At 40.0% G+C, this 15,020-nt stretch overlaps 1 protein-coding gene across 4 annotated transcripts in view; it reads right to left on the bottom strand.

Moving 5' to 3' along the window:
* tead4 (TEA domain transcription factor 4) overlaps positions 1-1,821 on the bottom strand; it is a 66,443-nt gene extending 64,622 nt beyond the window's left edge. For all 4 annotated transcript variants that reach the window (XM_080438517.1, XM_080438519.1, XM_080438518.1 and 1 more), the window contains exon 1: positions 1,586-1,821. In XM_080438517.1, the coding sequence (XP_080294643.1) occupies positions 1,586-1,739 (154 nt within the window). In that variant the 5' untranslated portion in view covers positions 1,740-1,821. The remainder of the gene's footprint in view (positions 1-1,585) is intronic.
* Positions 1,822-15,020: the final 13,199 nt, after the last annotated feature.

Below are 15,020 nucleotides of genomic sequence, written 5' to 3'. Positions count from 1 at the left end.
ACGTGGGGCTGACAGCTGTGCAGGAAACCGGGACTAGTGTGAAACACCATGAACACTCACTGCTGGGAGCTGTGTGCACACACACACACACACACACACACACACACACACACACACACACACACACACACACACACACACACACACACACACACACACACACACACACACACACACACACACACACACACACACACACACACACACACACACACACACACACACACACACACACACAGAGCGATGGAGTGTGTGGGTGTAACCCAAAGACAGGCCTCAATATCTGGCCATATGAAGTTGTGACTGTGTTTGTGCACCAATATGTGTGAGTGATGGACAGACAGTGTGCATTGGACTATAAAGTCAGTGTATAACATAAATTAAAAACTTGATCATAAAAACATAGAAGACTATAAGTCTATGTCTCTGGTTCTCAACGTTGAGCACAAATAGAACCAAACGGACCCTAAAACGCAATACATGCTCAAAACTTTTTGGGAAAGGGAGGTGAGATAACTACATTTTGACGTTACACTGAAATTCTGAACTTCTTTTGGGGACGCTTTGGATGTCAGAAGGAGACATCAGAAGGAGCACATATTGACCTTTACAAGGTCTGTAACTCTGAGTGTACAAATGGAACCAAATTGACCCGTTAATCCATTAAGACCTGAGGTTCCGATTCTACAAAATCCCCTCTAAATCCTAACAGTTTTTTTTTTTTAAACGTATGTCGCTAACTTGCTATGTCAGTGGTTCTCAAACTTTTTCATGTCAAGGACCCCAAAATGTATATGAATTTGGCCGCGGACCCCCCATCTCAAAATATGTTGTTCCAGGGACCCCCAGAGGCAAAGATTTGAGTTAAAAATGTTCGCTTTAAAAAAATATATATATTCAAAGATTTGCACACATTTTCTCGATTTTTCAAAAATAGCAGATCTACAAGCTCGTAGTGCGGCACTCGGTGCCGCACTACGAGCTTGTAGATCTGCTATTTTTGATGCTTTTGTGTGACGCTGTAGTATGATCAAGTAGGGCGTTAATTTGAGAAAAAACACAAAAAGCTAGAATATGGAGATAAGAGGTTTCTTCCCGCGACAAGCAACGATATACTCCATCTCTCTAGAGGTGTGAAAACTGGAAAAGAGCGTGATAAGGATAATTCCTTTTAACAGGACGTTCATGAAAGTCCTTGCGGGCTTGTTTCCAATGAGGGCCTGTGAGCAATTAGGGGTTAAGAGTCTTGCTAAGGGACAAATTTCTTTTCATCGACACATATGCTGGCGTGGCCTGGAATCGTACCTGGGGCAACCAGGACCTCTGGCTCCCTAGGCGGGCTCACTAACCACTCAGCTATGGCCGCCCCTGTGAGAGGGGTATAAGTTCTCAGGAAACTGTTTTTTAAAGCCTTTTAAATAAGGCTCTCGCAGTTCGTAGTTCTCGCAGTTCGTAGAGAGCAACATTGTATTTAATGTATTTATTTATTTACGTATTTATAAGGCCTTGTGTGGTAAACTTCCTTTATACCTATCCTCGCTTTTGGAACACACACACACACACATGTAGGGGGGGGGGGGCGTACCGTACATCTTGCCCTCGTCCGAGAGGATGATCTTGCGGCGTCCGCAGGGCGGGTAGATGGCCAGCGCCTCCTGGAAGCTCTGCTCGATGTCCGGGCTCCACACGCCCTCCGCGTCGTTCTCCAGGGGCTTGTCCCCCCCCAGGGACTCCCCCATGTCCTCGCTCCCTCCCCCGGGGGAGGGAGCCGACACCCACTCCGCAGACGTGGTGGGAGGGCGGGGTGGGGCGACCACAGGAACGGGGTGTGTGTGGGGGGTGGGGGGGGGGGGTGGGGTGCGTCGACGGAGGATCTGGGAGATCCGAGGAGGAGGAGGAGGGTGTGGGGGGCGACAGTTATGGGGGGGGGGGGAGGGGTGGCGACCCGGGGTTGTGATTATGTGAAGTCCAAAGAGGCGATGATGGTGGGGATGTAGCAGGGTGATGGGTGGGGATGTAGCAGGGTGATGGGTGGGGATGTAGCAGGGTGATGTAGGGGGTGTAGCAGGGTGATGTAGGGGATGTAGCAGGGTGATGTAGGGGATGTAGCAGGGTGATGTAGGGGATGTAGCAGGGTGATGTAGGGGATGTAGCAGGGTGATGTAGGGGATGTAGCAGGGTGATGTAGGGGATGTAGCAGGGTGATGTAGGGGATGTAGCAGGGTGATGTAGGGGATGTAGCAGGGTGCAGCCCGGGTGCTCCTGTGGGGAAAGCAAACGGGATAAAAAAAGGAACGTTAACATTTTGCAGAGGCGACGACTTGTGCTTCCCCATGGCGCCACGTTATTTTTTTAACCTTTATTTATCTGGGGGAAGGTTTTTTTTTTCTTTTTTTTTGCTGAGTTGGTTGTGCCCTGGCCTCATGTTTCTGACACGCTCACCTGGCCTCATGTTTCTGACACGCTCACCTGGCCTCATGTTTCTGACACGCTCACCTGGCCTCATGTTTCTGACACGCTCACAAGCACTTTCTATACATTCACACAAGCTGGACTGAAGGTTCCACGGGGCACTGCTGCTGCTGCTGCTGCTGCTGCTGCTGCTGCTGCTGCTGCTGCTGCTAGCTTACCAATGAACAGCTTTTAGTGTTAGGGCCTCCTTGCCAAAACCTCAACTTCAGTTTATTAGACACATCACAAGTTCACACCCAGGCATAAGAGAGAGGGTGACATTCTGTTGTGTTGTGAGAATGTAGATCAGCAAAAGTATAAACCCCCCCCCCCCCCCCCCCCCCGGGGGAATCCGGTCAAATAAGTCATGTATTGTATACAGGTTTTAAGTGGTTAAAGCTGCACTATGCAACTTTCCTCTTCTATCCTGGATTTGAACCCGGTTCCTGCACAAGAGTTGATTTTCTTTTTTACCAGTGAGATAATAGAGCCTGCCTGCTTGCTCAGGGGATAAATTCAATCTTGACAATCAGGTCAAAATGTAAATGTCTCAATAGAAGAGCTGGGAGACAAAATACAACCACCCCAGTTATATAAGTTATATTGTATTAGCATACTCTACCATACAGATTACATTACATAGTGCCGCTTTAAAGGTAGGGTAAGGGATTTACTTTGGTTAAAATAAGTGTTAAATAGCTCTATATTGTGATAGTAATCATTGCTATAGAGTGTTTGTTCAGTAAAAGGAGTCTCCATGTCTCTTCAACTCTTTATTAAACAGAAAATGCATTTTCAGTGCTCTCTCCTGATTGGCTTAACATGTGTCACCTACCTGAAAATGTACTATATTGTGTTTACTAAAGAGCTGGAGAGACCATGTGACCGAACTAACACTCTGTAATGATTACTATCACAATATAGTACTTTAACCTTTTTTAACAAAAAAACTAAAAAAGGTATATATATATATCACTTAACCTACCTTTAAATAAGGAATAAGAACAAAGGTGAAAGTAAGAGTAAAATATCAAATATTAGAACAAATGTCTAATGTAGGAACTGTAAAGTGTGTGACAGAGGTACACAGCTTCTTGCATGAAAAACAATGGGGGATAAATAAAAGCATCACTTAAAGGGTGCTGGTAAATCACCACTAGCCTATATGGAACATTGTTTTTTTCAGGGTCGAAAGTGAGCACAGAAGCTTCTGTCAGATTTGCACGTGTCCTCCTCCAGAATGAAGGGATTCAAGTTGAAATGAATCAGTGAAGTTTAACGCTTTTACTAAAAGGAGCATGTTAGGCTACTGAGCAGATTTCCTTAATTGGCCCTGAGATTCACAGCAGAGGACAAGTAACGCTCCACACTATGCCAAATGTTGTAAACAGTACTATGAATAAAAAGATTACAAGGTATATCATGTTTCTCTGATACAATATTCATGGGATTATCTCATTACACTTTATTTGCTGGGGGTGCGAATTTTTGAGGAGTTTCAGTTTGGAGACTTGCCATCGCGCCAGCAGAGTAATTAGAACATGTTGGTAAGTCACTGTCTGGCATTTTGTGATAACTACAACTTTGAACACCGGTTCTCAAAGTTCTCTCAGTGTCCTTTACGGACAGTTCTATGGGGTTCCTACAGCTTAACGATTGATAGTTAGGATTAGTCTATAACTCTAAGAAAATGGAACCATTTGGACTCTTTCAGGTCTATAATTCTGAGAGTGTACAAATGGAACCTTTGTACACTCTCAGGATCAAATAAACATGGAGGAATTTAAATGGGGGGGCGGGGAGGGGGGGTCTAATGCAAACCCGGGGGTCCTTGAAATTAACTTTGAACGCACAAAGCCCTTAAGGGGGTGGGGTTAGCGACTTAGCGGCTACAAAGCAGAGAACACCAGTCCTCCTCCAGCAGAGAGGCTATATGATCACACCGCCCACCTCTCCACCCCTCCACTCCTCCACCCCTCCACCCCTCCACCCCTCCACTCCTCCACCCCTCCACCTCTCCACCCCTCCACTCCTCCACCCCTCCACCCCTCCACTCCTCCACTCCTCCACCCCTCCACCCCTCCACTCCTCCACTCCTCCACCAATCCACTCCTCCACCCCTCCACCCCTCCACCCCTCCACTCCTCCACCCCTCCACTCCTCCACCCCTCCACTCCTCCACTCCTCCACCCCTCCACTCCTCCACCCCTCCACCCCTGCTAATCCTTACTCGTAAAAAAGCCCCTCTGGTCAGACATTAGATTAGTGCAGCCAGGAAAACAAACAACAACATGGCACCAAGAAAAGGGAGGAGGGGAGGGAATGATGATGATGTAGGGGGGGGGGGGGGGGTGGGGGGTGACGTGTCTGTAGTGAGCAGTACCGCCATGCAATGTAAATAGCGGTGGACAAGAACTGATATAACAATTAATATAGTTGTTTTCAGGTAGAAACTTCTTATCTCCATATTCTACTGTACCTTTTTGTGTTTTTTCATATGTCTATGCCCTACTTGATCATATTGCGTCACGCAAAAGCATCAAAAGTAGCAGATCCAAAAGCTGGAAACACGGCACGAAGCGACGCGTTTAGAGCTTGTAGATCTGCTACTTTTGCCATTTTTTTATTTGAATCCAGAAAAGTAACAGAGACGAGATTTACTTGAGTACCATACTTTGTAATGTTTTGAGAATCTGTACTGTACTTGAGTATTAGTATTTTTGGATGACTTTCACTCAACTACGTTTAAGATAAATATTGTACTTTTTACTCGACTACTTTTCTAGGGAGGGACATTACTAAAGGCGGCTTTCCATATACATGGACTTACCTAGCCCCACCCCACACCGCCCACCACAGCGACGGTTTCCACTACAATGAAGTGGGTAGAGTGGTGTGTAAGTGGTACTAAACTGGTGCCTAAAAAGTACCCAGTCTTGGGTAGGTCTGAGTTGGGCTAAGCGGGGCTAAAGCTGTGACGTATAACGCTGCTGCTACTGATTGGTCGGCTCACAGCTGTGTCTGTCCACTCAGGTCTCTGTAAAATGTAAACACTACGGTAGCAGTGTTGCCATGTCCACTTATTATAAGCAACATTGGGCTTATTTTTCTGTAAAGTTGCTTGTAAATTTTGGTAGTACTTTTACTCCACTACAATTATCTGAAAACGTATTAGTTACTAGTTACTAGTTACTTTTCAGATATAAATGATTACATTATAAAACATACATTAACCACTTAAGCCCTATTTTATACCTAGGCTATTTGAAAATATCCGATCTACAAGCTCACAACGCATCGCATCATTGTAGATCTGCTATTTTCAAACATTTTAGTACTTACTTTTGGTACATTAAGTACATTTTGATTCCAATAGTTTTTGTACTTTTACTCAAGTAATTCCAGACTTTCACTTGTAGAGTGCTTCTACATTGCAGTATTGATACTTTTACTTAAGTAAAACATTTGAGTACTTTTTCCACCCTGCTTGTTTCTAAAATGTAGTTGATTATTTGGGGCTTGTTTCCATATGTTGTTGAAACCAGTGGTTCTTTAACATTTTCATGTCAAGGACCCCCAAATTAATATGTATTTGTCAACATTATATGTATATATTTTTTTTAAATAGCAGATGCACACACTCACAATGCGTCGCATCGCTACGTGTTGTGAGTTTGTAGATCTGCTATTTTCAAATAACCGTAGATAGTCGCTTCTTTTGGGATTGTTTTCATAGACCTGATTGCTTATTTTTTTCTGCTAAACCTGGCAACAATGAATGTGCGACGATACACGCTAATAATGTTTTTTATATAAGTGATAGCAACGTGTTTAGACACCACACAGGTCTTCCCAACAATAGCGAAGATTAAAGTCAGGGTGAACATGGCCAAATAATAACTTAAGAGCCAAACTAGCTCTGAGGAAGCACGCTAGCATTTAGGCTAACCCTGTAGCCTGAGGCTAAGTTGGTGTGTTAAAGAAAGGGGCGTTGATTTCCTTCGGGAGGGGAGGGGAGGGTGGGGATTTTGCGAGTGGGGACTTTTGTGCAATGGAAACGCAAGACATTTTGAAGCGGTGCGGTGCGGTTCTGGACTGTACTGGACAGTGTCGTGCTTAAGCTGTGATGGAAAAGCGGCTTTAATTAACCACTTAAAAGGCCTGTTTCAAACACAGTGAAATTAGCCAATCTACTATCTGCTATTTTCACTATTATTTATCTTTTTTTAAGATTTATTTCTGTGAGATCTTAAAGATTTTGGGGGGAAATGTCACATTTTACAGCACTCATTGGTATTAAAAAAGAATGTATTTTGTAATTTGTACTTTTGAATACTCAAGTACATATTTGACCAAGAGTATCTATACTTTGACTCAAGTACTCTGTCCACCACTGAAAGTACCACAGGCTCATTTTCAGAGGGATCTGCGTCCTGACAGGCAGAGGGTCATGTCAGGGCCTCGGCTATTTACGGACACATTATTTTGTTTCATTAAGGCGACAAGAGGCCTGATTATATTGTTAGACTTAAATCACCCTGTAGTGTAGAGAGGACTGAACTGAGTCCCAGTTCATTTCCATGTCTTTGTGTGTTGTTTTCATTATAACTAACTAACGTGGTTAGTTCGTTATTTGATGCATGTACAGTATGCATATAGGCTACAGTACTGATAGTAATAGTGTAATAGTGTATCTTGTTTTCTTATTTTATTTCATTACAGTGCAGTACTAGTTCTTATTATTTGCATCATCTTGCTGACTATGATCCAACAACATTTCTCTTCTTGTGCCTGTATGGTCGAGGTGCTTAAAGGCATACTATGTAACTTTGCCCTGTGTTAACATAAAACAATAATACGTTTTCTATAACAATAATTTCTCTCTATCCAGCAGTTATCAGCCACTGGAGTAGTATGGTGAAGTTTACCAGCAGAAACTGTATTTGGGTTAGATGTATATTGTTTGTTTTGTAGACAGGGATGTTTTTAGGCAACCAAAATAAAGTTATCTACGATGCCTTTAACTTTAGCTGCAATGAAATAAATATGAGACATAAATGAGCAGCATGGGGAATTTAGACTGTATCCAAGTCTCCTCCTCTTCTTGTCACTCTCTAGGGGCGTGACAACTGGAAAAGGGGCGTGACAACTGGAAAAGGGGCGTGACAACTGGAAAAGGGGCGTGAGTTCTCAGGAAATGATCAGAGAGAATTATGTGAAAAAAATGGTTTAAGGCACAAGCCAAGTGAAGGCTTTTGAATTCAAATTCCAAAATAGCACAAAATTGCAGATCTACAAGCTCAAAACGCGATGCGACGCTTGTGGATCGGCTATTTTTGCAACTTTTGTGTGACACTAGTATGATGAAGTAGGGCATTCATGTACAAAAAAAACATAAAAAATTAAAATATGGAAATAGGAGGTTTCTTCCCAACAGCGTCAAGTTGAAAAAAATACAATAATAATAATTACAAAATCTCCTTTAGGGGCGGCCATAGCTGAGTGGTTAGTGAGCCCGCCTAGGGAGCCAGAGGCCCTGGTTTCCCCAGGTACGATTCCAGGCCAGGTCAGCATATGTGTCGATGAAATGAAATGTGCCCCTGAGCAAGACTCTTAACCCCTACTTGCTCACAGGCCCTCATTGGAAACAAGCCCGCAAGGACTTTCATGAACGTCCTGTTAAAAGGAATTATCCTTATCCTTACAAGATGATATTTAAACAAATTCAATTGGACATTGTGACTTTGTAGAAGACACATACGGATTTGTACTTTTATCCATTTGTATTGTGTTCTGTGAATCTATTGTTCTCTGAACAGCACTGGAGAATCCTCAGAACAACTTTATCAATGACCGTCATCATTACTTTCCTGTCGGCATGAATGTTGGGAATGTACGCCCCGCCATTCTGATGAATAGAGCTGTAGCCCATTACATCAGCTACTGTGTGTGTGTGTGTGTGTGTGTGTGTGTGTGTGTGTGTGTGTGTGTGTGTGTGTGTGTGTGTGTGTGTGTGTGTGTGTGTGTGTGTGTGTAGAGGGGTCAAAGGTCAGCAGACTGTGGAAGGGGAGCGGTCCTTGTGTCCTCAGTGACTCAGTGTGTTTCGTAGAGTCCCGTCACAAATGACTAACAGTCTCCAGTACCCCCCCCCCCCCCACCCCCCCCACACACACCCCCCCGGCTTCCTCCGAGCCCCCCGATCTTACACCACTTCCCGTAACACGCCGGCTCAAATCTGTATGCCTATCAGAAACCACACACACACACACACACACACACACACACACACACACACACACACACACACACACACACACACACACACACACACACACACACACACACACACACACACACACACACACACACACACACACACACACACACACATTTGTATTACTATATTTCTGAGGACAACAGCGATTTATTTTATGAATGCCTTTTTTCTTTTTTTGCATGTTTAACCAATTAAGCGAAAATAAATAGCTGATCTACAAGCTCACAATGCGTCATGGTTTTGGTGCAACGACACCCAGCACGCAACTAAGCAACCCTAACTTCTACATGTCTAACGCTCAACCTGAATCATTTCATAACTTCTACATGTCTAACCCTAACCCTGAATCATTTCATAATGATATAAAAGCCTATAGAGAGATCGTCTCTGTCGGGTGTAAACCTCATATGTCCAAAACTGTTACTTTTCAGGATTCTAATTCAAAAACAGCAAAAGTAGCAGATCTACAAGCTCAAAACACGTTGCTTGGCGTGCGTTTCGAGCTTGTAGATCTGCTACTTTTGTGTGACGCTGTAGTGTGATCAAGTAGGGCATTTATTCATTTACGAAAAACATGGAACGTGGAGATACAGTAAGAGGTTTCTGCCCGACAGCAACGATATAATGTTTACGTGTGTGTGTGTGTGTGTGTGTGTGTGTGTGTGTGTGTGTGTGTGTGTGTGTGTGTGTGTGTGTGTGTGTGTGTGTGTGTGTGTGTGTGTGTGTTATGGACTCGTTCGGCCTGGCAAGGCATCTGTTGACAAGATGTCATTTTCATTTTTGGAGTCACTATTTTAGGAATCAAAGTTGCCTTACTCCTGGAATGTGATGCAGTTTGGACGAAGTTATGACCTTCTCTACTGTCTCACCTTAAACCTGTCTCACCTTAAACAATGTCAATTAATGTTCAGTAATGTCTGAAACGATATGAATTGCTTTTTTCCATTTTTACAACTAATCAAAGCAAGGCAAGTAAATAGTTATCTATTTGGTAAACACTTTCTAAAACATGAGCTCTTTCTGTTCTGTGGTGTGACTGTTATATAGATAAATCTACTGTAAGAACCTGATGGGTTTCTTCACTCTGTTCTATGGTGTTATATAGATAAATGTACTGTAAGAACCTGATGGGTTTCTTCACTCTGTTCTATGGTGTCATATAGATAAATGTACTGTAAGAACCTGATGGGTTTCTTCACTCTGTTCTATGGTGTTATATAGATAAATGTACTGTAAGAACCTGATGGGTTTCTTCACTCTGTTCTATGGTGTCATATAGATAAATGTACTGTAAGAACCTGATGGGTTTCTTCACTCTGTTCTATGGTGTCATATAGATAAATGTACTGTAAGAACCTGATGGGTTTCTTCACTCTGTTCTATGGTGTCATATAGATAAATGTACTGTAAGAACCTGATGGGTTTCTTCACTCTGTTCTATGGTGTTATATAGATAAATGTACTGTAAGAACCTGTTCTATGGTGTTATATAGATAAATGTACTGTAAGAACCTGTTCTATGGTGTCATATAGATAAATGTACTGTAAGAACCTGATGGGTTTCTTCACTCTGTTCTATGGTGTTATATAGATAAATGTACTGTAAGAACCTGTTCTATGGTGTTATATAGATAAATGTACTGTAAGAACCTGTTCTATGGTGTCATATAGATAAATGTACTGTAAGAACCTGACAGGTTTCTTCACTCTGTTCTATGGTGTTATATAGATAAATGTACTGTAAGAACCTGTTCTATGGTGTTATATAGATAAATGTACTGTAAGAACCTGTTCTATGGTGTTATATAGATAAATGTACTGTAAGAACCTGACGGGTATCTTCACTCTGTTCTATGGTGTTATATAGATAAATGTACTGTAAGAACCTGACAGGTTTCTTCACTCTGTTCTATGGTGTTATATAGATAAATGTACTGTAAGAACCTGACGGGTTTCTTCACTCTGTTCTATGGTGTCATATAGATAAATGTACTGTAAGAACCTGACAGGTATCTTCACTCTGTTCTATGGTGTTATATAGATAAATGTACTGTAAGAACCTGACAGGTATCTTCACTCTGTTCTATGGTGTTATATAGATAAATGTACTGTAAGGCCTAACAAAATAATATGTTGGTTTCCGGTTGGCGACCGACCCTATTAAATACGCGCGACCCAGATGATTTTATTGGCATTTGGAGTGAAAATAAAAAAATAAATAAAATTAAGTCAAAATCCGACCGAGTCGATCAAAAACGTCTTACAAAAAATATATTTGGTGCGACCACATTCGCGAAGTTTAATCAAAGTTTTCTTTCGTCTAAAATATCATGTGCGCAAATGTTTTGTTTTACTATTCATGCGTCATTGCATCATCGCGAGGAGACGGCGGGCGCAACCGGGCGCACATTAACAACAACAGCAGCACATGCATGTCCTCCTCCAGCCATGGACCTGTGTACAGTGTCTGTCGTCTGCCCGTGCAAACCACCTCCTAAAATAATTCGCTTGACTTCTAAAACGTTTGCAGACATAATTAAGGAGGTGAAACAGTGCCGATGTCAGTTTTCATCTGCAGCAGAGACACGACCGAGCGGATACATGGACCCACATCTCAGTCGACATACTCTCTACGCACACCGAGCCTCTAGCCTCTCAGGCTGGGTCTGTTTTGGCCATGTTCAACTTAAATATTTAGCCCTGAGATGCGAGGAGGAAGCAACATAACGTGCACTTGCCCACCGCCAAACAAGCTCAGAACAAAAAGGAGGAATTGTTTAACGACGTACTAAACTTTCTACGAGAGAGACAAGTCGGCTTCTCGGTCCCAGAGGGTGCATCCACACATGTCCGTACGCTAGCGTGCAACGGTACGCTACGTGACGGTAGCCCCGTTCACTCCCAAGTATAAAAAAAAACCGGAACGGTACTTCCGGTTTTAAACTTAACATGGGAGTGGATGGGACTTCCGTCGTCCGTACGACAACTTGACGGAGATGTGTGGATGTACCCAGAGACGACGACCTGCGGATCCCATCTACTGACTGTAAAGTTCAGCTGACGTTACTGTGACAGTGTGAGAAAGCTAGCAAACGTTACCTATGTGTTTTTGTGTCACTAACATCACCAGCACTCTGCGCATGGGGTAAATAATATTCCCCGTTTAGACAAAGCCTTCTAGTATAGTCTCGACAAATAGGCAGTGGTGGAAAGTTACTATTCTACTGCATAGAAACATATGAAATCAGACAATTTGAAACCCCTATTAAAATCGTCTAGGACTACATTTCCAAGTGCTCTATAGTCCACTAAATAGAATGGGGCCATGACACAAAGGCTACAGACCACTTTTGCAGTGGTGTAAAGTAACTAAGTACATTTACTCAAGTACTGTACTTAAGTACAATTTTGAGGTATTTGTACTTTACTTCAGTATTTCCAATTTCCAACACTTTTACTTCTACTCCACTACATCTCAGAGGCAAATATTGTACTTTTACTCCACTACAATTATTTGAAAACCGTAGTTACTAGTTACTTTTCAGATATACATTTGTATATTATAAAACATACATTAACCACTTTAGCCCTATTTTATACATAGGCTATTTGAAAATAGCCGATCTACAAGCTCACAATGGCGACGCGTTGTGAGCTTGTAGATCTGCTTTTTTTTTTTTTACATTTTAGTACTTTTACTCAAGTACATTTTGAATTGCGGACTTTTACTTGTAACAGAGTACTTCTACATTGCAGTATTCATACTTTCACTTAAGTAAAACATTTGAGTACTTTTTCCACCACTGCACTTTTGTTTACACATGCATGTATCAATGGTGGCCAATAAAGACCTATTTACCTATTTCATAATACATCAAATTCATAGTGCTTTTCAAGGTTTTGAACAATTCAAAAAAGTAAAATAAACAACTTTGACCTGTCAGTCATCAATGGGTATTTACACAGTCAGGTGTAATTAAGAGTCAATATAAGCCCACCCATTTGAATGGGGACTTAAAATTACTTACTTAAAATACACCCATGTTACCCATTGACACATCAAGATGGCTGCTGTGGAATACTGTAGGTCTAAATTGGCCACCATTGAGACAGACAAAACAAAATTGGTCTGTAGTCTTTGTGTTTTACAATTCAGTTGTCTGGGGAACAGTGTCATATATTTTAATAGCTACATTCTCTCAAATATTGCATTGTTGAACATTGGAAAGGGGGAAAAAAGTTTAATTTGAAATGTTTGTCATTTAAAAAGGTCTGTGAACTTTTCATGGACCGTTTACTTGAAGATGTTTGTTTTGTATTAATATTTTTGGTATGTGAGTGATACAGCACTTTACTTTGGTACTTTACTTAGAGTTGAATTAAAACTCAAAAGTATTCAACCAGTGTGTGGACATTCTATTCAAAGTTTTCAATTGTTTGTTGTTTTCAGACACTATTTTGTAAGTGCAGTGTACATGAACCATTTAATGATTTAGAAATTGGTAACTCAGGAAAACATAGAATATATTAAAAAATAAGCATTAATATCGATCATTGCCATAGGAAAAAAAAAAAAAAAAAAAAAAAAAACGACCTACCCATCCTTCCCATGAGGAAATAAAATAAAATAAAAAATTAAATTGCTACCCGTCATTCCCACAAAAAAATAAAAATAAAAATAAAATAAAATAAATTCCCTACCTACTCAGCCCTAAAATGACAGCCAACCGGAAACCAAAGTTTTATTTTGTTAGGCCTAAGAACCTGACGGGTTTCTTCACTCTGTTCTATGGTGTCATATAGATAAATGTACTGTAAGAACCTGACAGGTTTCTTCACTCTGTTCTATGGTGTTATATAGATAAATGTACTGTAAGAACCTGTTCTATGGTGTTATATAGATAAATGTACTGTAAGAACCTGTTCTATGGTGTTATATAGATAAATGTACTGTAAGAACCTGTTCTATGGTGTTATATAGATAAATGTACTGTAAGAACCTGTTCTATGGTGTTATATAGATAAATGTACTGTAAGAACCTGACGGGTATCTTCACTCTGTTCTATGGTGTCATATAGATAAATGTACTGTAAGAACCTGACAGGTTTCTTCACTCTGTTCTATGGTGTTATATAGATAAATGTACTGTAAGAACCTGACGGGTATCTTCACTCTGTTCTATGGTGTCATATAGATAAATGTACTGTAAGAACCTGACAGGTTTCTTCACTCTGTTCTATGGTGTTATATAGATAAATGTACTGTAAGAACCTGACAGGTTTCTTCACTCTGTTCTATGGTGTCATATAGATAAATGTACTGTAAGAACCTGACAGGTTTCTTCACTCTGTTCTATGGTGTTATATAGATAAATGTACTGTAAGAACCTGACGGGTATCTTCACTCTGTTCTATGGTGTCATATAGATAAATGTACTGTAAGAACCTGACAGGTTTCTTCACTCTGTTCTATGGTGTTATATAGATAAATGTACTGTAAGAACCTGACAGGTTTCTTCACTCTGTTCTATGGTGTCATATAGATAAATGTACTGTAAGAACCTGACAGGTTTCTTCACTCTGTTCTATGGTGTTATATAGATAAATGTACTGTAAGAACCTGACGGGTATCTTCACTCGCGTATATATTCAACAAATAGAAACTAAAACAATTAAACTAAACTTGAACAAATCTATTCTCTTAATCTTACTCTCGTGTTTATCAAATATAATAAACTATACTATAATAAACTATACTATAATATACTATAATAATAATATACTATAATAATAATATACTATAATATACTATAATAATAATATACTATAATAATAATATACTATAATAATAATATACTATAATAATAATATACTATAATAAACTATGCTATAATATACTATAATAATAATATACTATAATATACTATAATAATAATATACTATAATATACTATAATAATAATATACTATAATAATAATATACTATAATAATAATATACTATAATAAACTATGCTATAATATACTATAATAATAATATACTATAATATACTATAATAATAATATACTATAATATACTATAATAATAATATACTATAATATACTATAATAATAATATACTATAATAATAATATACTATAATATACTATAATAATAATATACTATAATAAACTATGCTATAATATACTATAATAATAATATACTATAATAAACTATGCTATAATATACTATAATAATAATAATAATATACTATAATAATAATATACTATAATAAACTATGCTATAATATACTATA

This window comes from Gymnoscopelus braueri, assembly GCF_963280865.1.
Source record: "Gymnoscopelus braueri genome assembly, chromosome: 9".
In the NCBI taxonomy this organism is placed as follows: domain Eukaryota; kingdom Metazoa; phylum Chordata; class Actinopteri; order Myctophiformes; family Myctophidae; genus Gymnoscopelus; species Gymnoscopelus braueri.
This window is presented reverse-complemented; position numbering and strand designations above follow the sequence as displayed.